This window comes from Dipteris shenzhenensis, chromosome 7 (assembly GCF_047967505.1).
Source record: "Dipteris shenzhenensis isolate YYH24624 ecotype China chromosome 7, Dip_SZ_1.0, whole genome shotgun sequence".
NCBI lineage: Eukaryota > Viridiplantae > Streptophyta > Polypodiopsida > Gleicheniales > Dipteridaceae > Dipteris > Dipteris shenzhenensis.
Window position 1 is genome coordinate 4,791,891 of NC_141602.1, and position 23,667 is coordinate 4,815,557.

General features: G+C 42.7%; 1 protein-coding gene across 3 annotated transcripts in view; it reads left to right on the forward strand.

Annotated features, from left to right (window-relative positions):
- Positions 1–16,521, forward strand: part of LOC147899845 (uncharacterized) — a 360,557-nt gene extending 344,036 nt beyond the window's left edge. Inside the window, exon 15 of one of the 3 annotated variants that reach the window (XM_087377034.1) lies at positions 16,065–16,521. In XM_087377034.1, the coding sequence (XP_087233160.1) occupies positions 16,065–16,301 (237 nt within the window). In that variant the 3' untranslated portion in view covers positions 16,302–16,521. The remainder of the gene's footprint in view (positions 1–16,064) is intronic. The other 2 variants (XM_087377035.1, XM_087377033.1) reach the window with 2 other exon arrangements.
- Positions 16,522–23,667: the final 7,146 nt, after the last annotated feature.

Here is a 23,667-nt window from a genome sequence, read left to right on the forward strand (position 1 = left end):
GTGAGTACGAAAGGAAGCAAAGATATACCAACAGGTCCAAGCAAGCGTTTCTTGGCTCTTTTTATATGATCTAAAAATGTCCTGCAAAAATGATAAACTTTAGAAATGGCATTAAAGAAAACCACCAGCCTTTCTCTACACATAGCAATGAGTAGAAGACTATGGAAATATAAGGCAGCTTTTAAATGCCCTTTAAGACAAGGTATAGGGGCACAAGGGTGGCATCCATTTTGCCACTGCACTTCATTATAGGGAGGCTTTATGGCTGTCCTTTCTCACATAAAGGGTGAATTTAGAGTGGCTGCCTTATCTTTTATCCATAGGAAAGTACCATCTATTAAATGGTTTAAAAACAATACAAAGAGTCAGTTGTCCATAAGGGGCTGATGGGGAATCCTGGATACTTTTGCAACTTGCTTCTCTAGGTCCTCTTGTGGTATCAAAGTGTCCTGTCCTACATTTCCCTTCTCCATGCTCAATCTAGAGGATGAGGGAAGCCCGCAAATGGAAGCCATCCTCTCACCATGATTGAGGCCCCTTCCACCCAATCTCGTCCTCCTTGAGCCTCCTCTGCTTTGCCATGTCATCATCACCTTCCTATACACCCTCCACATTCTTCTCCATTTGCCCCCTTTCTGCTCGAATGATGGAGGGTTAAATTCGTCTCTTATGCTTCACCATTGCCTGAGCCCTCTAGCTGGAGGTTTTATATTCCAAGGCACATATCTAGACCGGCCTATGCTCCAAAATTTCACCTATAACGCTCGCATTGCACGAAATTGTCGTTGGCACGCCGCTTGTTGTATCTCTCTGCTGGAGCAACCATTCTCTAATTCATCTTAGGGATGACACCTCAAGCTACCTGCAATCCAAGTTTGAGCTTAAATGGTCCACAGGTTGAGGAGAAATTGATGCAAAAAAAGTCGCCCTTCATGAGCTTGGCTATGGCGACCAAACGCCATTTCATCTATGCTCTGCTGTGCTTATACGATTATATAAGGGCTTTCATTTGCCACAAAAAGCCCCTTGTTTGGAGTTCTGAGGAGTGAGAATTGAAGCCTCCAATCTTGCTCTGTTTTCTGCAAGAATTTTGTCAGTTTTTTCAAGTGTAATGCTTGGCCAAGTCAACTAAAAATTAGGGCCTTTGCTGTTGGCTGATTGTTTAGAAGTGTTGACTCTAATCTAGCCTTGTGAGTAGACGCTACCCATATCTAGAATGAGACCCTCAAATCCTGCCTCGACTGCAAGCTGAGTGTTTCTAGGACATTTCCCTGCAACAAATTTTGAAAAGCCCTAAATTTGGCAACATTTTTGGTGACTGTCCACCCGTCATTTTGAGATTCATGATGTAATCACCCTTGGTAGCTGCTCCCATGGCCGCCGACATCGACATATCTTTAGGGACATCCTCACCTGATTCTTCACCGACATACTTCTTCGAATCGGGATGTGCACTCTTATGTGCAGCAGCTACTTGGGGTCATTTACGGGTTTTATGTCCTTGCTATGCATAAAATGAATGAAATATATTTTTTATTTTCTATGATTGGGGTCAATAAAGGTTCTCTACCTTGAGTAGTGCCTCTAAAATGAATGTTTGAGGAATCAATAAAGGTCCTCTACCTTGGATAGTTGTCCTAAAATGATGTATTGCTTTTATATTTATGGTGTGTGGCTCCATGTCCCTAATTAGTCCCTGGAGCTAAGAGTGGGATGTACTGTGGGAGCCATGTGTTGGCTTTGATAGGTCTATATATCAGGCAGGCCTGGCATGTGAGTTCCAGGATGTTGGTGCATTGGTTTTCTAGACCTCTGAGCTGGTCATGCATCCATGTTGAGACATGAGCCTCTGAGTCATGTTTGGGACGTAAAGCCATGTGAGTGCTCATTTTGACCTCTGAACCATGCTCAAACTTCAGCCTCTGAGTTGGCATGGGAGCCATGTCTAGTGCAGACATTGCATAGAGTAGTAGATACCGTCATTGTCATGTTCAGTCCTTGGTTCCATTCCAGTAGTCTCTCACCTTGCCTTCATGGGGGGGGTGTTAGAACATGAAGCCAAGTTGAGTCAGTTTGGTGTGTTCTAGTGAGTTCTAGTGTGTCCTATGGATGCCACGTGTCACATTGGGAGTTATGCCATATGCATTGGTGTTCATATGTGTGTGTGTGTGCTCTATATAAGAGTTATACTTGTCTAGTGTCAAATCAATCAAGTATCAAGGTACAAATTATTTGGTCTACATGTGAGTACTTTCATTTTGTTCATTGCTCTTGCAGCTTGCTATTTCATTTCCGTTTCATTATGTCTCTGTTTGAGTATCATTCTCTCTCTCCCTAGCCTACCCTCTCTCTCTCTCTCCTTCTCCACCATATGCCTTTAGATATATGATGACAACTATCTCTCCAACAATGTCCTTCAGAGAGAGGTCAGGGCGCTACTTGGAGGGTGGAGTAGCCTCCTCAATCTCAAGACTCAAAATAGCCTCCGTATCCACCAATTAAGTGGAGGATATCATCTATGTTGAGGTGGTGTATAGCCCCCCACTTGCCCTCATTGCCTTTCTATTGAGGAGTCTATTCAGCCTTGTCTATGGGATAACTGATAGATGAGGTTTATTTGGAAGAGGATTGCTAGTCTTTTGGGCGCTTTTGTTCTTTGCCCATTCTTGAGAAGCATGACTCTTCTCGGGCTCTCTTGGTTTCTTGGCTACACCGATGGCAGATGCGACTGCTTTCGTGGCCGCTACTCTAGGTGTGGCTGAGCATAGGATAGAGAGGGCATGGCGGGTGGGGAGAGACCCCGACCAAGAGCAACCCTTGATCATACGGTTCCATGACACTCATGCACGACTTTCAGCTCTACGATGCAGGTTAGTGCTTCGTGATCAGCTAACGATCTCCATGGATGAGGACCTACGACACAAGTTCTCCAATTCTCTTAAGTATTGTGAATGGTCCACAATACGTAGGAGACAACTTCAGACATTTACCCGTCTTTAGAGATTCTGAAGATTCAGGTGCCCTAAGATAGACTTTCTCATTTACTTCAAGCTCCAACCTTCTACGGTGGGGGTTTGCATAACTTCTTACTCTATCCTGAGCTCTTCTGATGCTATCTTTAGCTAAATTAAGCATCTAATTCATATCCTCAAGAAAGTCTTTGGCCACTTGAACCTTTTCTTCTTGAAGTCCCATGACAGAATATGGAGAGCGGAGAGGAGATGAGGAGAGAGGGCACAGCTAAAGAGCACACCACAAATGATTAACTGTACAATAGATTTAGTTGAAAATGTAGAATATATACAAACCCCTTTAGGGTTGCGGTTGGGGTTAGGATTTCTAACCCTTTCCTTTATACACTCTATTGGGTTAGTGCTATGCACATATCGAACATATGATGTTGAGATGGTTCCTCAACACCTTCCCTCAAGATCAACATCATGAAGTAGGCCTTCCCTCAAGATGATGATTTTAGGGGAATTGAAGAAGGACTGAGCATTACATTCTATCACACCCCTTTAATGGGAATGTCCTTGCTATCAAACCAAGAGCTTGTCGGTGTTTCTCGAAAAGCTCTTTCCCAAGTGATTTGGTAAAGATGTCTGCAACATTTTCTTTGCTATCACAATGCTACAATGTGATGTCACCAAGTAACACTCTTTCTCTACTGAAGTGCTCTCTGACATCAATGTGCTTTGGATATAGTGGATTCTTGGCCAATGCTTGAGCCAATTGATTATCACAGCATATTGTTGTTGGCTTTGATTCATCAAAGTAATTTGTATGTGACAATAGTATTCTGAGCCATATAGGCTCACATGCACCTATAGTGCCATATATTCTGCTTTTGTTGAAGACAAAGAAACAGTTAGTTGTTTATTTGACAACCATGATATAGCACCTTGACCAAGGAAAAATGCATATCCCTGTGTCGATCTCCTGGTCTCATGACCTCCTGCATAGTCACGGTCACAGTATCCATGCAATCTTGGATGACTTCCTCTATATTCTATTCCAAACTATCTAGTACCTCTTATGTATCTCAAGACTCTTTTGGTTGCATTCCAGTGAGACTGTTTTGGATTTGCCATAAACTATGTTAGTGATCTTAGTGCATAACAAATATCTGGCCATGTGATAGTTAGATACATAAGAGATCCAATGAGCTACCGATAGTACCTGTCATTGACTATAGGCTTTTCTGAATCTTTTGTAAGTTTCAAACTCTGTTCCATGGGAATGGCTGCAATCTTGCAATGTGCCATATGGAACTTCTTTAAGAGACTATCAATATATTTTAGCTTACTCATAAAGGTGCTGTCTGAATCTCTTCAGTTTTCAATACCAAGATAATAGTGCATAGCATTCATGTCGAACCCTTTAGATAAGTCTTGTTTTAGCTTTTTTATGAAGCTATCATTGCTTCCTATCACAATCAGATCATCTAATCTCCCAAGATGTGTCTATAGAAGCGTGGGGAGCTCTGAATGGAGTAAGCGGAACATCCCGGAGGGAGCATGACTCCACAAGGTGTCGTCGAACAAAGAAAGCTGTGTCCGTGTCATGTCCCTTGAAGAAAGCCTGTGGACGAGTAAGTGACAACCAAGCAACTGATCCCCAGGTCAGGAAGAAGGGTACTCTATGAAAAATGCAAAGTATGCTAGCAACACCCTTCCAAATCGTCCTCGCCTAAGTGCACTCCCAAAGGCAGTGCCGCACTGACTCAACCGTTGGGTGGCATCGAGGACATGTAGGGTTAGCCCCGAACTTGGATCTCCACAAGTTCACTACAATCCGTCCATGAATAGTAAGCCAGGTGGATAACGTGATTTTCCTATTCCTGAGGGATTTTCAAAGTGTTTTTTTGCATCTTTGCAAAAATATGAAAAGCATCCCAATGAGGAGCTCTAGAGGGCCTCCAACCTCTACAACTGAGCTGGAATCTCCTAGCATTTCTGACTATGTAAAGAAAGAAGGAGATGCTCTTCTCTCGGTGCCCTTCATCTATCCACTCCCATCCCCTGGATCCCATTGCAAGGATCTAATAGGGGAACCTCCATACAACCAAAGCCTCCAAGATCCAAGAGCCAGGAGAACAGGGTTTGGATCAAGATACCACTGTAGTCTCTACCCATCCCATGTATCCTACAATCTTGACAGGCTGAAAAGGAGCCTCCAAGAGAAGTCCTCTGAAGATTTGTGGAGTCTGCCTCTTGCATGAACCTGAAAGACAAGGGTATCCTCATGTGCATCCGGCAAGGCTATAACCTGTAGAGGGATACCTGTCCTCGTAGAAGCCCCCAACCAGGTGGACTCTGAGATAGGCAAATGGTTTGTATCCATCCACTCCATTGGTATGGCTGCATCTATCTGCAGCATCCTGGCTGCACTTCCTCTAAGGTGACTAACTGAACGAACTCTCTGATCCTCTGGAAGCATCCTGAAAGCTTTCCAAGCACCCACCGTGGATGCAGGGCCCAACTCCCATCTAGACCACTGCATGTAGTGTGACATGCCCAGTGATGTGCCATGCTCATCTAGTATGCAATCATTCCACATGACAGGCTGCCTGTCAATTTCTTCATGAGAGGAGGGTGGAACTCTCCGAAGAGTACTTCTGAAGCTGTCCCAAGCTTTCGGAATGGCAGCCATGAGAAGGGAGGTAGAAGATATGAGATGGGCTGACGTAAAGATCCATCTAGGGCTGTCCATCCAATCTCCTCCCTGAGAAGGTGTGCATGTCTGTATACTGCATAAGAAAAAATCCTTCCATGGCTCCTGACCAGGCATCAAACCTCTTACCACCATCTTGCAGAGCAAGGCTCTACACTGCAAGTCTAGATAAATAATATTGAGACCCCCTTCCTCAGTGGGTAGAATAAGAGTCTCCCAAGCCACCCTGGCTATCACATCTGAAGTGCCGTCTAATCCACTCCACAAAAAATTCCTTATAGGTCTCTTGAGCTGCATGATATTACTTGTAGATTGGCACCAACAAGAGCAAACAAACCAGGCCATAGCCAACAACACCTGGTTTACAACCACCACTCTGGATGCAAGGTCTCAAGTCTGGCTGAACTCCAAAATAGGAGTTCCCTCCTGATGCTCTCCAACACGAGAGCGAACTGTTGTGGTGGAGAAATGCCCACCCCAACCTGGCATCCAAGATGCCTGAAAGAGACCCCCCTCTGAATCCAAGTAAAGCCAATCTGGAGTGTCCTCATCACTCATCCAGAAACCGTTGGATTTGTTCCAATTAATGTGAGCCCTTGCTGCAATGCAAAACAAATCCAAGGCTGTCCTGAAAGAGGTGATTGTTTGTGGAGTGGCATTTTAAAAAATAGCAGTGTCATCTGCCAGCTCACTGTCCAGCAACTCCTCTTCTTGTCTCAAGGGAAGTCTCAGCCCAAAAATATCAGCTTGAGCTCTAATATAGAGGCTCATAGCTTCAGCCACAAATAAAAATAGAAAGGGGGCTAGAGGGCATCCCTGGCAGACTGATCTCGAAATCTGAAACCTGTCTCCCCTGACTCCACCAATGAGTACCTGGCTATGGACAAACCTGTAAAGAGCAGAAACCCCTCTAATCCACAAATCTGAAAATCCAAAGCGAACAAGGGTTCCCTCTAGAAAACCCCAATCTACCCTGTCATATGCTTTTTCGAAGTCCAGGAGTAGAATTGCCAGTCTATGGCCCTCATGCATAGCCCACTTAGAAGCCTCCCAAAATGAGAATATGTTATAAAAAATGCTTCTACCAAAGCCTGTCTACGTGTCATGTATAAGATCTAGCAGGATGGGTTGCAATCGCAGGCTGATGGCTTTCACCAAGATCTTATACAAAGTGCCTAGTAAGGTGATCGGTCTCCACTGAGACACTAAAGTTCTGCAACCTCTTTTTGGGATAAGATGAATGAGACCCTCCGAGAGTGAGTCCGGCATCTCACCTGAGTCCCAAACGCCCTGCAGGGCTGAGATGATGTAATCCCCAATCTGATCCCAAAAAATAAAAAAAAAAGAGGGTATAAGTCCATCTGACCCTAGACAACTACCCTTATGAAGGGCAGTAAGAGCAGTCCTTAACTATATGTTGGTGAAGCGTGCATCAAGTGAGGCTCTCATACCTCGATCCACCAACATAGGAATATGCTGCCAAACAACCTGTCTAACATCATCTCTGGCCTATGAATCAAGATCTGCAGTCAAAAGGGAGGCATAGTAATGTGAAGCAATCTGCATGATGGCATCTGGATGTGTTTGAAGTACCCCGTCTGAGTCAACAAGCTGCGAAACACTCTCTCTACTATGTTTAGGACCAAGAATAGAGAAGAAATGCTTGTTGACTCTACCTCCGATCTGCGTCGAGAAAGACTCTCTGGCGTGAAAGGCATACTCTGCTCTCTGATCTAAAAGTGTCTGTTGATGAGCCCTTTCTGTAGCAAGGCGCTCCTGAATCCAAGCATCTGTAGGCTGTTTCTGCTCTTCTCTCTGAAGAGCTGCCAGCTGCTAGCGAATGGCAATCTCTCACCTGTGAATCTCATCTCTCCTAATACCAGCAATAGAATGATAAAAGCTGCTAATGTCAGTGAGGGCTGCAGCCACATCTGATGGGGACGAGTGCCCACACCGCAGGTGAGAAACCCAAATCCGTAGCACTGTCTCTGTGAGGCCCTTCTTTGCATAGAAGACATCTGGAATCATGATACTGGTAGAGCGGCCTCTCGCTTGAGGCTCTGAAACCACCAAAACAATCGGAAAATAATCTAAAGTGGACACCCCGGCGCTGATGCATACTGTCCGCTGACCTCTGTCTAGTGCCCAATCATCCACATAAAATCTATCAATCCGTGCATGGATAGGCATCCGTACTCTCCTGTTCGACAAAGAAAACAGAAGAGACTGTGGCTGAGTGTGAAAAGCATCATCATACCAAACATCTCTGTCACTGAACTGAAAAAGTAAGGCATCCCATGCTGCTATCTCAAGGGAGTAAATGCCACCTTCCCTACCCCCTCTTTTGTCTGAAGGCATCTCAACCATGTTGAAATCGCCCCCAATAATCCAAGAGTGTGCAATATTGGACCAAGAGAGCAACTCCTTCCAAAGGAGGACATGATCCCCTCTCAAGTTGGGTGCATAAAGGTTAAGAAAGCCAACCTTACGGCGACCAATCAGCAAAATAACCCACTGTGCTCTAGAGGGGACTATGACTCTGTGTCCAATGACCAAGGGGAGCATCGATGAAGAAATACAAATGCAAATGCCTCCCCTGGTGCCCAAGGCAGGTGACCAGAAAGTATGGCCAGAAAGAAGCTTACCTGACTTGGCACAATCTCAGCGCCAATGAAGTATACCGAGGCCCTGAGCGTTCCAACTAACGATCCTCATCGACGGGAGGAGGAGGCCGGGTGAAATGCCCTACCCAACTTGGTGGAGAAAGTCCTCTCCTATGAAAGAGTTCTCCTGTCAAGCGAAAGGGAAATCAACTAGTGAAAGAAACCCCACTCCAGCAGAGGGGGAAGCCCTGTCCAACGGAATCCCAATAACCGGCTCCCCCAAGGTAGACAGTACAAACTCCTTTGTCTCAAACTCTGCCAAATCTGCCAATACTGCAAAGGAGTTCTTGTAAGAGGGAACTGGCATAGGAGTGCGAAGAATCCCTGCACTCCAAGGAGTAGGCGAAATAACCCCCTTACCTCTAACAAGAGGTGAAGTGTGACTAACCGAGGGAGGGGGCTGCTCATGGAGATTGAGAGGCTGATCAGGAACATCAGTGATAGGCCCTGAAGAAATGGGTTGGCCCTCCTAATGAGCAAGTGGAGGGACTAGGGCAACCACATCTATGCCTGAAACAATTACAGGATTATCTCTTGCCTATAACTGAGAATAGTCCAAGGTGCCTTGTAGAGGTGGTGGAGTGTCAGCAACCCACACAGGCATCCAACGGGGGACGACACGAACAGGACATGCTGATCGTTCTGTGCGCGTTGAAGAAGAGGGCCCAGGTCTAGGGGCTAGTCCCGAAGGTCCTGGGCGAGAAGGGGGGGCTCTGGTAGCGCGTGTAGAAGTAGGACGAGAAGCCGGAATCAACCGTTTGGGCCTTTTCTTCTTCCTTGGGCAATCTCTGACGAAGTGCCCAAGGGTCCTGCAAATCCTACACTAATCGTGTCTCCCAACAACCTCGACTCTCTGTTGAAAAAAGGAACCCTCTGGTCGCTGAAGCATAATGTGATCATATGTAATATCAGGGTTAGAGACGATGACCTTGACTCGTGGCACCCCATCCGATCTGATAGCCTCTGCCGCTGAAGAGGGCATGCCAGGGAGGGGGGGGATCTCTGTGACCAACCCAAAAGTGGCTCCTATGGACGGTAAGAGTCGATGGTAAACCTGAGGAAGGCCGTGGAATCTGATGAAAAGTGAGATAATCCTACTATCTTTCTCTACCGGATCGAAACCCAAAGGGAAGGGTGTCAAAAAGATCCTCTTGGAGCTCAATTCCAAAGGACTAGCCCTAAGTATTGAACCTACTGACTCTGGAGAATTAAAGATCACCTGGGAGAACCCTCGTCCAAGCAAACGAACATCGGTGAGGTGCCCTGTGAGGTCTCCAAGTAAAGCCGAGAGGGGTTGGAACCGTGGATGTGAGCAAAGAGTGAGGTGGCATACTCATGCTTTGAATCTGTCTTGAGTTGCTTAAGCTTGTCTTTGGAAAAGGTAACTGTTTTTGCGACCAGTGGAAGTGGTCGAGGATTGGCTAAATGGGAACCCATTCGTCAATCAAGGTGGAATGGCCGACGTTGAAATTCCAATTGCCATGTTCTGATTTCTGAGCTGAATTAAGCTTTTGAAATTGACATGTCCATATCTCTTGTGCCATACTATGGAGAGTAGCATCTGTTGCAGTTGGGCTGACATGGCATGCAAATCTGGTACTAAAGCTAGCATTCTGAACAAGCGTCCCTCCTTGACTGCTTTTCCTACTAGCTGATATCCTCTGGATTTGTCTTTGATAGTGAATTCATCTTCATCGAAGATGATTCGATAGTTGTGTTCCATCATTTGCCCAACTGACAAGAGGTTCTTGCTGAGTTGCTGAACATAGAGTACATCTTTCACCAATCCTTCTGTACCAATGAACAATAGAGTACATCTTTCACCAATCCTTTCGTACCAGTGAAATTGTTTATAGGGACAACTAGATTCAGTGTTTTATCTGTTGTGTAGATAGCATTCTTTTGTCCTTCTAATGTGTCATCTCTGTGAACCATTCCTAATGCTTTGTCATATGAGATGATTTGTTGCTATCGATGTACCAAGGATCTTGATCTGCTTGACCGACTTGATAACTACATTCTCCTTTTGAATTGCAATCAATGTCAAGATACATTGTTTCAGTCTTTTGCATATCCTCACTTGCAAGAAACATATTCTCAGATTCATTGGCATAATGACTATGACTTAAATGTCCACCGCAATGATTTTCTCTTTCTCAAAAATTCCCTCGATTGCTGCTGGATTGACCACCTTGGTCGTACTGCTTCTTACGGCAATCTCTTTTATAGTGTCCAAACTTATGACAGTAATTGCACTGAATGCTTGACACATTGGTAGATGCATTCCCTCGTCCTTGGAATCTTTCTCTGTTGGAATGATTTCCTCTTGGACTTTGATGCTGATGTTGTTGAGGATGATGTTGATACTGACTTTGTTGTTGCTGCTTCTATCTGAAGCTGTGAATGCTTGATCATTGGAATAGCCTTTGTGTGTGTGAATGACTTGCGTCGTAAGTTCTTCACCAAGTACCACTGACTGTAGCTCTTCATGTGTTGGAATTTGCCCTTGAATGACAATACTCTGGACTAGATTCTCATATCCCTCTTCTAGTCTATTCAGGATGACTTGAACCATTTCTGTGGGATTCATGGTCTCTCCTACTATTGCAAGTTTATTGTTATAATCCTTGATCTTGAGTATGTAAGCATGACCAGTTTTATTGCTGTTGCGGTGGAAACTCTGATTTATCTGGTTTCTCAGTGTGAGAATCCTGGAAGTGTTCTTAGACTCGTAAAGAGCTGCGAACATATCCTATGCTTCTTTTGACGTCTTCACTATGTTGAGTTGTCCTAGCATGACATCTTGCACATTCAGCTTGATTAGATGATATGCATATTTGTCTTTCTTGTCCCATTCTGCTTGATGTGCTTGGCAGGAAATGGCAGGATCTACTATAGGTGTGAACACTGGTGGTGCAGCTGTAGATCCCGCTGTTGGTACTATGACGACAACAGTGGAAGTGGAGCTATTGGGCTTGAACGTCCAATAGTCTAGGTGTAGACCCATCTCGACATACTCCCATTTGTCTTAATGTATAAGAATGGTCTCCATTCGGTATTTCCATGTGTCGTAATTGGAGTTGTCTAGCTTAGCAGATGCCTCCAAATTGAGGTTGCTAGTGGTAGACACGGTGCAAGAAAATGTACTCAAAGTGCCTGTGAAATCACTGTCTGAATCAACTGCAATACACTGATTGTATCAAGTGCAATTTGAACTGTCGGTGAAGATAGAACTGCAATGTATAATCAATCTATTACAAAGCTTGTGACAAATGATGCCGGGAATAACCAAGAGGCTTTACAAGGCTTCCTAGCCCATGTGCAACAAAAGACCTCCTCACAGCCACTTGTCTCCCCCCATAGATAGTTTGTAGGGCACCCAATCACCCTTCCCACACCTTCTACCAGCCCATGCATAGCTGAAAACGTCCTTGCAAGCCACCAAAAGACAGTCACCCAAGATTGCACATACTGCCAACCAAGTAACCCTAAACACCCCTCATAAAGCCCTAATAAGAGACTAACCGCACACTTAATACTAAGTAAACGGCCTACTAAGCTGCTCAAAATTGACGAATGGACCTTGTTGAGTAACTTGAGAAGTCTAGCTCTTTCTGCTGGAATGCGAACCACCATCCCCTCCCCAGAGGCTGAAGCAGGTGCCCTCCCGATGTAGCCATAATGAGTGTGGTGCTCCACAGGATGAGACAACACCTCCTACAGAGGACCACAATGGGAAAGTCACTACTGATGTAGCCATAGAGGAAGTGTACACAGATGGTATTGCATACGCGGAGGGCCTCGGTGTTGCAGAGGGAAAGGGTGAGAACAAAGAAGTTGTGGGGGTTAGAGAGGATGGGAGAGCAGTTGGGAAAGAGAGGGACGGAGTTGAGGTCATGTTGGATGAGTAGGCAGTAGGGAAGGAAGGAGGTGGTGGAAAAGGCAGCATAGGTGTACATGGAAAGGGAAATGAAACCTTCATGTGGCAGGTAACGGCATGGCCGAAGCAAAAGTACCCCCGAGTGGGATAGATGTGGAAGTAAGATTTGCTAGGAACCCGGAGCTATGCATAACGGATGAGATAGCAGCTTGGCGAGCGGATGTCGAGTTAGGAGCATAGGGAGTCACCACTCCCGCAGAAGTGGTTGTTGATGAGAGGGGCTGTCTTGACCTTGATGAGTCCCCAAGGAGCCTTCGTCCTTCGTACCTTCCTCTTTCACCCGCTCTTCGCTTTGTACTACTTCTTCCCCAGAGTCTAGATCTGACCACCAGGGATCCTGTTGATCCAAGTCAATGAGAGTGTCGATGAAGTTACTTGCTTTGGCTGCTGCTCCAATGGGATCACTTTGTGCTCGCCCTGAGGACATCACGAACTTCCATCGCACGTAATGCTTCTTGTACTGGGTTTGGTCTACCGGAAGTCTTTTCTCCAGTTTCCTCAAGTACCTCCTAGTTCTCTCACTAGCTCCTTCAAACATTTCAGAACTTCTTGGCATAAGACCTCTTTCTCTAGGACCCTAGAACACCACTTCACTTGTGTTACTCAACACCAGCAATGTCCCACCGTGATCGCCATAAATTGTTGGAGGGGGGGGGTCCTACCACTTTCGAAACTATTACCGGAGGCCTAGGGCGACTAGTGTGAGGAGCAAGCAGGACATACCAACAGTGTCGGTGCATGGGGCGAGTGTGCTGGTCGATGGTGTCAACGATGTGCAAGCGATACAAGTGCAAGAGTGATGTGAGCAAAGAGAAGGACTAAAGTGGAACAAAATCACAAGAGCCAACCCTCAACATGAACAGAACAAAACTCCAGCCACATGACACAAGGTCCGTTATACCAGTGAAGAACACAACGGGAAGAGATATTAGAATAGAATAGAATGTTGTATTATCGTCCTCTGGGGGCCGAAAAACGACCCATGTGACCTCATTAGATCAGAGAAGATACAAAAAAGGAAGTCTCTGTCCTCCAAAGAGGAAGGGGTGATAAAGTAACAGAGTATCACTGCTTTATAGCCTACGACATCGTGCATTGTTCTCTGTGCTTAAGAATCCTACCAATATATGTGCCCAAGATAGGAGGATGTACATGCGTGAGTAGGCTCACAAGATTTGAGTGCCTTTCTACGACATTCTGAAAATCTTTCCTTATGTGGGCATACTGTGGGCATGTCAATAAAACATGTGCTTCTGTCTCCACGTCCTGCAAATCACACATTTGGCAAATTCGTCGATCTCTTGAAGTATCTCCCCAGGCTCCTCTCTCCACCTCTAGCATATGAGAACGGGTACGCATACTTGCAATGTTACGCCTGACATTAATAGGTATGGGCATGCTTATGTATCTTTGAACATTGTCCTTTGCTTGAGCATATGTGCTCCAATAGCTGGGACTAATATGTTGGCAATAGTATTCAAACTTAGGTCTTTTCTTAGCTGATTGCCATTTGTGATGCAATGCTTCAAGGAGCGCTTTTTGCAGTGCCTCCTCATCCATTTTGTCTGAGGGGCTATCTAAATATGAGGCAACTTCCCACCTTTGGAACCAGCCATGAATATCTAGCCACCATCCTGAGGATAGTATCTTACTCTTATTTGTTTTTTGAAGTCTTCTACTTGCTTCCCATGCCTTTCTTGGTAGTCTGTGTATGTCCATGGCCTTGACCTTCTTGATGTATTTGAAAACTCTTTCCAATGCCCTTATTTCAATTGGTTTGGTGCCAGTCTCTAGAAGCATGATTGAGTAGGGTGTGGTAATTTTGATTCCCAAGTGCCTTCTGATGAATGATTTTTGCATCTTCTCAATATCATCCCATTTTGATGCTGAGATACTTCCTCCCCAAACTTCCACCCCATATAACACTGTCTGTACAACATATGCATCAAAAAGGATTTGTCCAATACCCCATCTTATAGTGTCACTATTCCTGCAATCATTCTCAAACTGATAGTAGTACTTACCCCACCCTGCATCAATCCTTCTTTGAACACAATCACTCCACCTGTGATTTGCTGGTATATCCACCCCTAGGTATTTGAAAGTTTGCACTCTTTCAATTTGCTGGCCATTGTACATAATATTTGGTGTGTTTGCTGGCTGTACTGTTTTGACTATCATCATCTTTGTTTTGTTGACATTAACAGCAAAGCCACTTTCCACACAAAATTTATGAAGTACATGCATCATCCATCCCACCTTTTCTGCTGTGTGTGAGAAGAAAACAACATCATCTGCATACAACAGCAGTAATACAGCATATCCCAAGATTTGAGGGCTGTCTATGCTCTTTTCTTGTAGTGTCTCCTCGACCGATTCTTCTAGTCTATCAATGCATAAGCCAAACAATGTAGGTGACAGTGGGCATCCCTGTTTCACCCCCATATTGCTGTAGAACGCTGTTGATAGCCCATTTTTTCCCTTGAGTTGGCATGTTACCTTCTCATAGTTCATTAGAAGGAGCGAGCAGAGATGGGAAAAAGCATAGTTCATTAGAAGGAATGAATGATGCACCTATCTTGCAATACCCTTGTCCTCCGCCTTTTGCCCCTCTTCACCTTCCCCTCATCGGCTCCTCCTCGTTGGAAATCCCCTTCCCTCCTTCCTATTGGTTGTCTTCTTGTCTCCTTAGCCGTCCCGTTGCTTCGTCCCTTGATGGCTTCTGCAACTTCCCAACCTTCTCCGAGTCAGTGAGTAAAGTACTTCATGTGTCCTCCTGTCTATTCCATGTGCACCTAACACTAGTTGGTGGCGAGGGTTGGTGCACCACCTATGCCCCTTAACTACTACAGTCCAGTGTGTCAGTACTTCACTTAGACCAAGATGGATGACCGACGGCAGATCAGCTTTGACCAAGGTCAGTTGGCATGCCTAGTCCTGTACTCCCCTAGTCATGTACTGCTCCAATCATGTCCAAGTCATGTATGCCTCCAATCATGTAGAAGTCGTTACTCCTCCAATCATGTACTGCTCCAGTCATGGCCAAGTCATGTACCATTCCAGTCTCGTACATAGTCTAACTACAACATGACTTGACAGGTTGCTCTAGTGACCAAGGTGTGAACAAGGTGTGACCAAGGTCTAACCATCCTTGGCATGCTGCTTCGGTGACCAAGATGTGAACGGTGTGACCCAGTTGTGACCTAGGTGTGAACAAGATGACCTAGGTGTGAATAAGGTGTGACCCTGATGTGACTCTTTAGTGACTCCTAGTGATCAAGGTCTGACCAGTAAAGTACAACAACCATCTTGCACCATAAGTGTTGAGGAAGTGGCAAGTTCGGAATTCTCCCATATGCAACTTGATTACAAAAGAGTGCGGTGGATGATGTACTTCAACATCTCTTCTTCTGTAATGGAGATCATGGAGTTTTTTGTCATTTTATTGAGTCTCATTGTGCAACTCGTTACCCTTCTAGTGATGTGTCTGTATAATTTGAAAGTCGACAATTTATTTTTTTCTAGAGAGAAAGTACAAATTTTATGTTTAGGTGTTTTTTGGTTTTCTTCGAAGGACTTCCGTTTCCTTTTGATGTCATGAAAGTGCAAAAGCATATTGAATATATATGCTCAAAGAGAAAGGTTCGATTTAACTGAAATGAGAGGAGATAAGGACCTTGAATTTTGAGGCGGACATAAAAAGATATTATCATTTCATCACTTGGGTCTAATAAGTTAATTCATAAATGAAGTTAATTTATAAATGTTATTTGTTGATGCTTGAGCAGGTTCGATTTAATGATCCAGATGTTTACAGGCCTCACTTTGACACTATGCAAACTGGTAAGGATAACGCAATTGCAAGGCATGGCATCCATGGCTTGTATCATTTATTTAGTATTGATGTCTCTCCAAAGTTACTACATGAAGGCCAAAACATATTATATTTAACACAAAGGAAGGCAACTAGTTGCTTTACTGGGGTTATGTATGACTACCTACGTTTTGAAGAGCCGCCTTGCTGATATGTATGTGGTAAAGATGGAGCAGAGTTATGGCTACATCATAACATTCACAGGTTCTTGCTAGCTATATAAGCCTTTGTAAATTCAAACAAGTCAAAGCAGTTTTGAACATACCGGTGTCCATGGTTTGAAGAATGGCTCTCTCCTTCATTTAGGACGCTCCCTTGGTTCCCCACATGCCTTTCCCCCCTTGCGGTGTCACACTATGCTTTCATAATTTATGCAATATAGTACTTTCAAAGAAGACGTTTCTATTGAAGAGGACTTTTATTCTTTTTCGTTTTGGCAATAAAAAGGCCACAAAGCCAAGGAAAACATCTATAACTGCAAGAAGGGATATAAAGAAAATTTTAATAGAAGAGCAACTAGTAGTCATTTTGCCTAACGAACGAGCGAGAAAGGGATAGGGGGGCTGGCGGATGGGGAGGGGGTCCAAGTAGTTGTTTTCATTAAATAAGCATTCTGGTTACCATCAAGGATGTGGTAAACTCTCATTCTTTTCCCTTTATTTTGTATTGTTGTGAGTCACACCCCTGGCCCCAACTGACACACACAACATACAACCTTGTTAACTAGGATGAGGTGATTGGGCTACCAATTGTGAGCCACACACACAACCCTAATTGGTACAAACAAACACTAAAAAACACCTGAAAAACTCACAAAAAGTTGAAGATATACTATTGCAAGTAGTGAATCAAGAAAAATTTTACTGCGTGACATCTTCATTTATAGTGTAGTAAATGGATGATAGCAAGATGAAAAATGGAATTGCTTGCTTTTACCACATGATAACAGGGATTTTACACAATTCAATATTTTTATTATATTACACAGTATTTACATATATGCATGATGCTTTGGTTATATCAGAGTATGTGGTTGGTTAATCATTTTCCTTGACCCAATTGAAAATCATGGCTTCTTTGTTTTCAATTTTTAGCGCTTTTTTAAAATTCTATTTTTTAAATAAAAAGTGTTCTTAAATGAAACACTCTGTGTGTATGTGTGTACTCAACCATGTGCACATGCATGCACACACACATTCAGTGAGAGTGGGTGCACATGTTTGTGCACGCGTGCATGTGCGTGCGTGTGGGCTTGCGTGCGTGCACACACGTGTGTGTGAACACGAGTGTGCATGAAAAGGAGGGCTAAATTTGACATGAGCTTAGGAGCATTTAGGACTTTTGAACCATCATTATATAGGATACTAGCAGGATTTGATCGAGGTGAGGTACTCATCCTCTGGATCATAGAGGAGATCATCATCAATATAGGAAGATATGTGTGGTGTACCCTTATACACATCAAGAAGCACATCGGTAATACTATGCCAAAATTGTGCATCATCATGGAAATCCTGACCATTTACTAAACCATGAGGTCCATCTAATGTGAATTTGGGTACATCCAAGAAATCCCCATTGCCCTTTCAGAAATCTTGGTTCTCCCATGTACTCTCCACTCCCATCAGATGCATCCCAAAATATGAAGGTACGTCACAATCACTCTCTGAGTTGGAGCTACTCTCATAGGTCTCTTGTAACTCTTTTATAGTGAATTTGAATGTCTCAATATTTCTCAAACTTGAGCAAGCCTTATGTCTAGTGATAATCATAGGCCTCATCCAATGTGGCAAAAAAAAAAAGATAACTTAGCTCTAGCCTTTCCCCTTTTTTTGATGAAGATGCCTTCTTTAGCGACTCAATGATGCCATATAGATATGTCATAAGATCTAGTACACAATAATGTTTGCATTTTTTGGGTTTGTGACATGGATATGAAAATATAGGCAATCGGAGATGTTATGACCTTTTTTCAAACAAACACACTTCCCCAATTAAGAGTAGAAGTAAAAATGCAAGTCAGAGCAAGTTGGATCACATTGGAGAAACTTGAATGTTAGAAAGTTAAACTATGGATACTACCAACGGAGGATTGATTAGTGGAATTTGGAGTTGAAATGGCAAAAAACTTGGAAATTAAGTCAAACGTTGTTTTGAAAACTGGTTGGAGCTAGTTGGGATTTTGTAGGTCAAAACTTTAGGCAGTTTAGATAGGACCATCTAGGATGGATTGCCATGTAGTGAAATTTCAAGGACCCTTTGTGTGCACGTACACACCCAAAGATGTGTGTTTATGTGTTTACCTAGCAACAATCTATCCTACTATACTACTGGATCAATTTTCAATGTATAAGTAAATCAAATGCAACCATACGCTATTGTACTTTACACATCATTTGTGAGAGTAATACATTACTATTCAGCACCTTTTGACAAAGTGTCAAAGTGGGAATCAACTTAACTTCTCACATTCTTATTAATAAACTGTGAAATGTACAACAATAGTCACAACTAGTCTCCAATAAATAGCTCAATCCTAATTTACAATAGTCGGATATAAAATTCCATAAAGTACTCCTCAAAGTTGCCAATGCCATATCTTCATTTTACGAAATCATGCCAAAGATTTATCAATGCAAATCCAATGGAGAGGTATGTCGACTCACTTGGCACCATCATAACCAAATGAAGGTTAGCACAATTGATTCTAATCGTGGAAGTAAGGCTTCAATGCTTGCACATAGTTGTTATCCATGTCAACTCTATCTAGATCAACATTAATCAAATCGTGGCCTTCTTACAAAACACGGTTGGCATCTAATTTAAAGAAGTCAAAAAGTTCAGTAAACTGTGATAAGTAACAAGGGACTCCCTTAATGGTGTTCAGTAAACTATGATAAGTAACAAGAGACTCCCTTAATGGTAGGATTCTCGACAAAGGGCTCTCCCATGGTATAAAGTTGTACTCTAAGCCATTCCTTCTTACAAAACAACGGTTGGAAACTAATTTAAAGAAGTCAAAAAATTCAGTAAATTGCGGTAAGTAACAAGAGACCCTTAATGGTAGGATTTTTGACAAAGGGCTCTCCCATGGTACAAAGTTGTACTCCGAGCCATTCGATCAATAGGATATAATGAAATGCTTGAAAAATTAGAGAAATTTCCTTTGCACAAAGTTGTTTTTCAAAAGTCAATGAAATGCTCTTTACACATATACGCCTTGTCAAACAGGTCAAAGCAGTTTTGAAGATACTAGTATCCATGTTTTGAAGAATGGCTCCCTCCTTCGTTTAGGACGCTCCCTTGGTTCCCCACATGCCTTTGCCCCCTTAGTCTGTCACACTGTGCTTTCATAATTTATGCAGTATAGTACTTTCAAAGAAGACGGTTCTATGAGGCTTTTATCGTTTAGGCAATAAAAAGGTCGCAAAGCCAAGGAAAACATCTAGAACAGTAAGAAGGAATATAAAGAGAATTTCAATAGAAGAGCAACTAGTAGTCATTTTGCATAAAGAAAGGGATAGGAGGGCCAGCGACAAGAACAGGGGCTGGGGGGGAGGGGGGTTTGAGTAGTTGTTTTCAGTAAAATAAGCATTCTGGTTACCATAAGGATGTGGTAAACTCTCCTTCTTTTCCCTTCATTTTGTATTGTTGTGAGTCACACACCCGGCCCCAACTGACACACACAACATATAACCTTGTTAATTAGGGCGAGGTGATTGGGCTACCAATTGTGAGCCACACACACATCCCCGATCGGTAACACAAAAAGTAAAAAACACGTGAAAAACTCACAAAAAGTTGAAGATAAACTATTGCAAGTAGTGAATCAAGCAAAATACACTATTGCAAGTAGTATGGCACAAAGTAATAAAATACCCATGGTCCTTTTCTCGGTTAAAGACACACACACACACGTATAACCAATACAACGAAGTTCCAAAAGAAATTCTTATGAAGTATACATATGGCCATGAAAAATCCCATCGAAAAAAGGTTGCCATACATGGGATAGACTTTCAAACACACTATACTAGTTAAGGAATTTCCCTTAACCTTACTAGTAGCCATAGAAAAATATGCGCATCAAAATACAGTTACTTGTAGTAGTAATGCTCATCTCGACATCCATCCAAACATACAAGTGTCGATCGTATTTCAATCCTAGTACTAGCCACAACAATTTACCCAAGCTTTTAGTAGATAGCGTTCTTGTATTAGATGATTAGATAAACCAGAAAAAAGTTCAGGTGGGATCGTCTTTCGAAAATGAAGCTCTTGCTCGTGAATTCAAAGCTTCGTGCACTTGAACTCCAAGGGCGACTAGGTATCATTTTGTGTAAACAAATGTTTCCAGCCAAGTTGCAACTAATAGTCCAGTGCATATTGGAAGATTCTCACTGATAGTTCGGTGTGTGTGCGCATGTGTGTGTGTGTGTGTGTGTGTGTGTGTGTGCAGCCTTCATCAAGTGAAAACCAATAGACAAAGGATTTCCCATAAGAAAGTGATTGTAGTACAAGCTTTTCCACCCCAAATTGAGGGTATAAGACAATGCATAATAATAATTGAACCATTCAACTCATTATTGACGAGTAACTTGCCAAATTACAAGTCAATGAATTACTACTAAAACAAATATATATGAACCAATAAAGTGATTCTTGGACCTCATGGGCCAAGAAGCTTTTTTAATTAAAAAATTCAACTACTTATCCCCCTAGAAACAACTAGGTTCTCTATTGGTGTTTACCATCTCGTATACACCCAAGAAACTAATCCAAGTAGTTGTCCTTTCTTGGGGTTTACATAAGCGGATTCTTTTTGGCTCACATCATACCCCTTCTTTCCATTAAGAAATAGTTTGAGAGATCAAAGATATTTGGAAATAGTTCAGCCAAACCCATAAATCTAGTCAAACATAATACAAAACTAGACAAACTACTATGTAGTAAACATAATATGGCTCAATGCATAGCCACAAAATTCTTCCTCACGCCAAGACAAACTGAAGTATACAATAAGTTAGGATGTCCAAGGTGTGATCAAAGGTATATTCATCCTTATACAACCATCACTTTGCAGACTTGTTGCAAGCTTAGGCTATTGATCCTACTAACTAGTGAGCTATATAGCAAAAAGTGTTGCTATGGAATGGACGAGCCAATATCATTATGTACACATTCAAATACCTAGTTCATTGGTCTCATGTTCTCATGTTAACACATAGGTTTAGTGTGGGTAAGGGTCATATAGAGCAGCTAATAAGATCAACCCCATCCACATGTGGATAAGTTATATAAGCTCAATAGATCCACAATGTAGTACATTGTGTTGTGTACATTCTTTATGGGTCTACTTACATGTATTCTCCCTACTTCGTATCAAAGCTTCTCTGTCTTTTACCTTTTGTGAATGTGAAGGGCCAAGGTATTTGTTGAGAAAAAGCGAGGTAAGAGAGGAATACTTGCGAAAAAGTGAGGTGAGAAAAAGTGAAGTGAAGAGCTTGTGAAAGAAAGAGCTCAAGAGGAAGTCTCTTAAGAGCAATAGACTATGCATCTAATCCCTAGGTGTGTGGCATCAGAGTAACTTCTTTGAAGGCAAGGTAGACCCACGATGAGTGTGTGCCTTGTGTGTGGTATACTTGCAAAGAGATTGTGAAAGAGCTCGAGGATAACTCTTAAGAGCAAAAGACTACGCACAGAGCCAAGCGTTTTGGCATCATAGTAAAGGTAAGGTAGACCCATAGTGAGTGTGTGAAGGAAACCTTCAAATGTTATCAAGAATTTAGCTCTCAACATTGAGTAGAGGAAGAGCTCCATGACATTTGAAGTGTAGCCAAATCTCCAAAAGCAATGAAAAGGAGCTACATGGTATATGCACAATAATGCAATAATCAAGAAGCTCAAGGAAAGAGGCACAAAGTTGAGTTCTCCATTGCATCCCAGAACAAACAAAATGATTTAAGAAAATCTTAGTAGCTCCCAAGGAGACGATAGACTATAGTGTTAGCACAATGACATACTAAAGAAAAGAGTTATGCATCCCCCAAGCCCTCATGGAAGACTAGGTTACATAGCAGGCAACAACCACTATGTAGCAAGCTAATTGAAGACTCCATGGCTGGGTGCTAGTGTAATGAGACAAGAAGGCATCACATCAATCAAAGTAAAGCTATTTGGTAGACAAGGCATTGAAGATCATCCAAAAGTAGACAATTATATGTAAGGGATGGTTCAAAAGAAATATGAGCTACACTATGAGGAAAACTTGCACAATAGGTAGGCCTTGGGTGAGGAAGCATGTTGAAGAGCATTCATGGGGAAGATGGGACTCAAGTGCACTTGAGTATTGAATCTTGCACTCAAGCTTTCTTATATCCCTAAACTTTTGGCACATGGCAATCATCTACACTTTGACTTGGCAATCATCTACTCTTTGACTTGGCAATCATCTACTCTTAGACTTGACCATCCTACACTCAAATCTTTCACCACTCTATGGCCAGTATATGGATTGATACTATACACACATTGATGGCCATCTAAGCGAGCATGCAGGGATCCTCTAGAGTAGCTACAACCAGAAGAGATACTTTTTTCAGAGTTTGGAGAGGATCTCCTTTCTTCTCTGATCATAAAGCTTTTGGCTATTCTTGACACAGTGTTGTCATCATCTTACTATAGGCATAATCTTTGGCACATTTGGCATGATGTTGTTCCATCATGACATTTTTTAGAACTACACTCATATGCATGCACGTTAGATTATGATAAAACTACAATGAATACATTGCATGAAGTGAAGCTAGTAGTAACACTATGTAATGGAGCTAGTAGCAATGCTATAAAGTGGAGGCAAAGGTTGTGTATCAAAACACCCATCTACAATAGTGGGAGAATTGGCGTGATTAAAGATATGAGACTAAGCTATTTGTTATTTTCTCTAAAACTTACCCATTGTGTGGGAATGCAAATGTATTTATGGTGAGCTCCCTTCCACAAATTCTTCCAAGTTCTCTAGACAACATTGAATAGCTATGAATCCTTTGAGCCAACATTGGACAACTTAAAATCCCCCTTGAATTCACATGTAAGCTTGTGTATCCATGGGTACTCAAGGGGAGGGGGGGTTGTCACCCATCATATATGTAAAATATAGTATGTGGGTTCAATAGAAGCGGTTTTTAAATAGCGAGGATTCAAAAAATAAAATAGAAATATACTTGTAGAAGGGGTTTTTTAATCAGCATATAAATAATAATAATAATAATGTGTGCACACGTTCGTGCATCCACGTGTGCACGTGCGTGCATGCACGTGTTTGCATTTGTGTTTGTATCTATATCTGTGTCTGCGTCTACATCTGCATCTGCATCTAATTGTAAGTTTGTCTAGAAAGGGTCATTTTAAAGTATTACAATCTACAGGTAAAGGGTTTTAATAGTACCCCTTGAATGCACTTGATTATAGGGTTTTCAAGTAGTGAACCCCTGCAATGATCTTGCTAGAATAAAAGG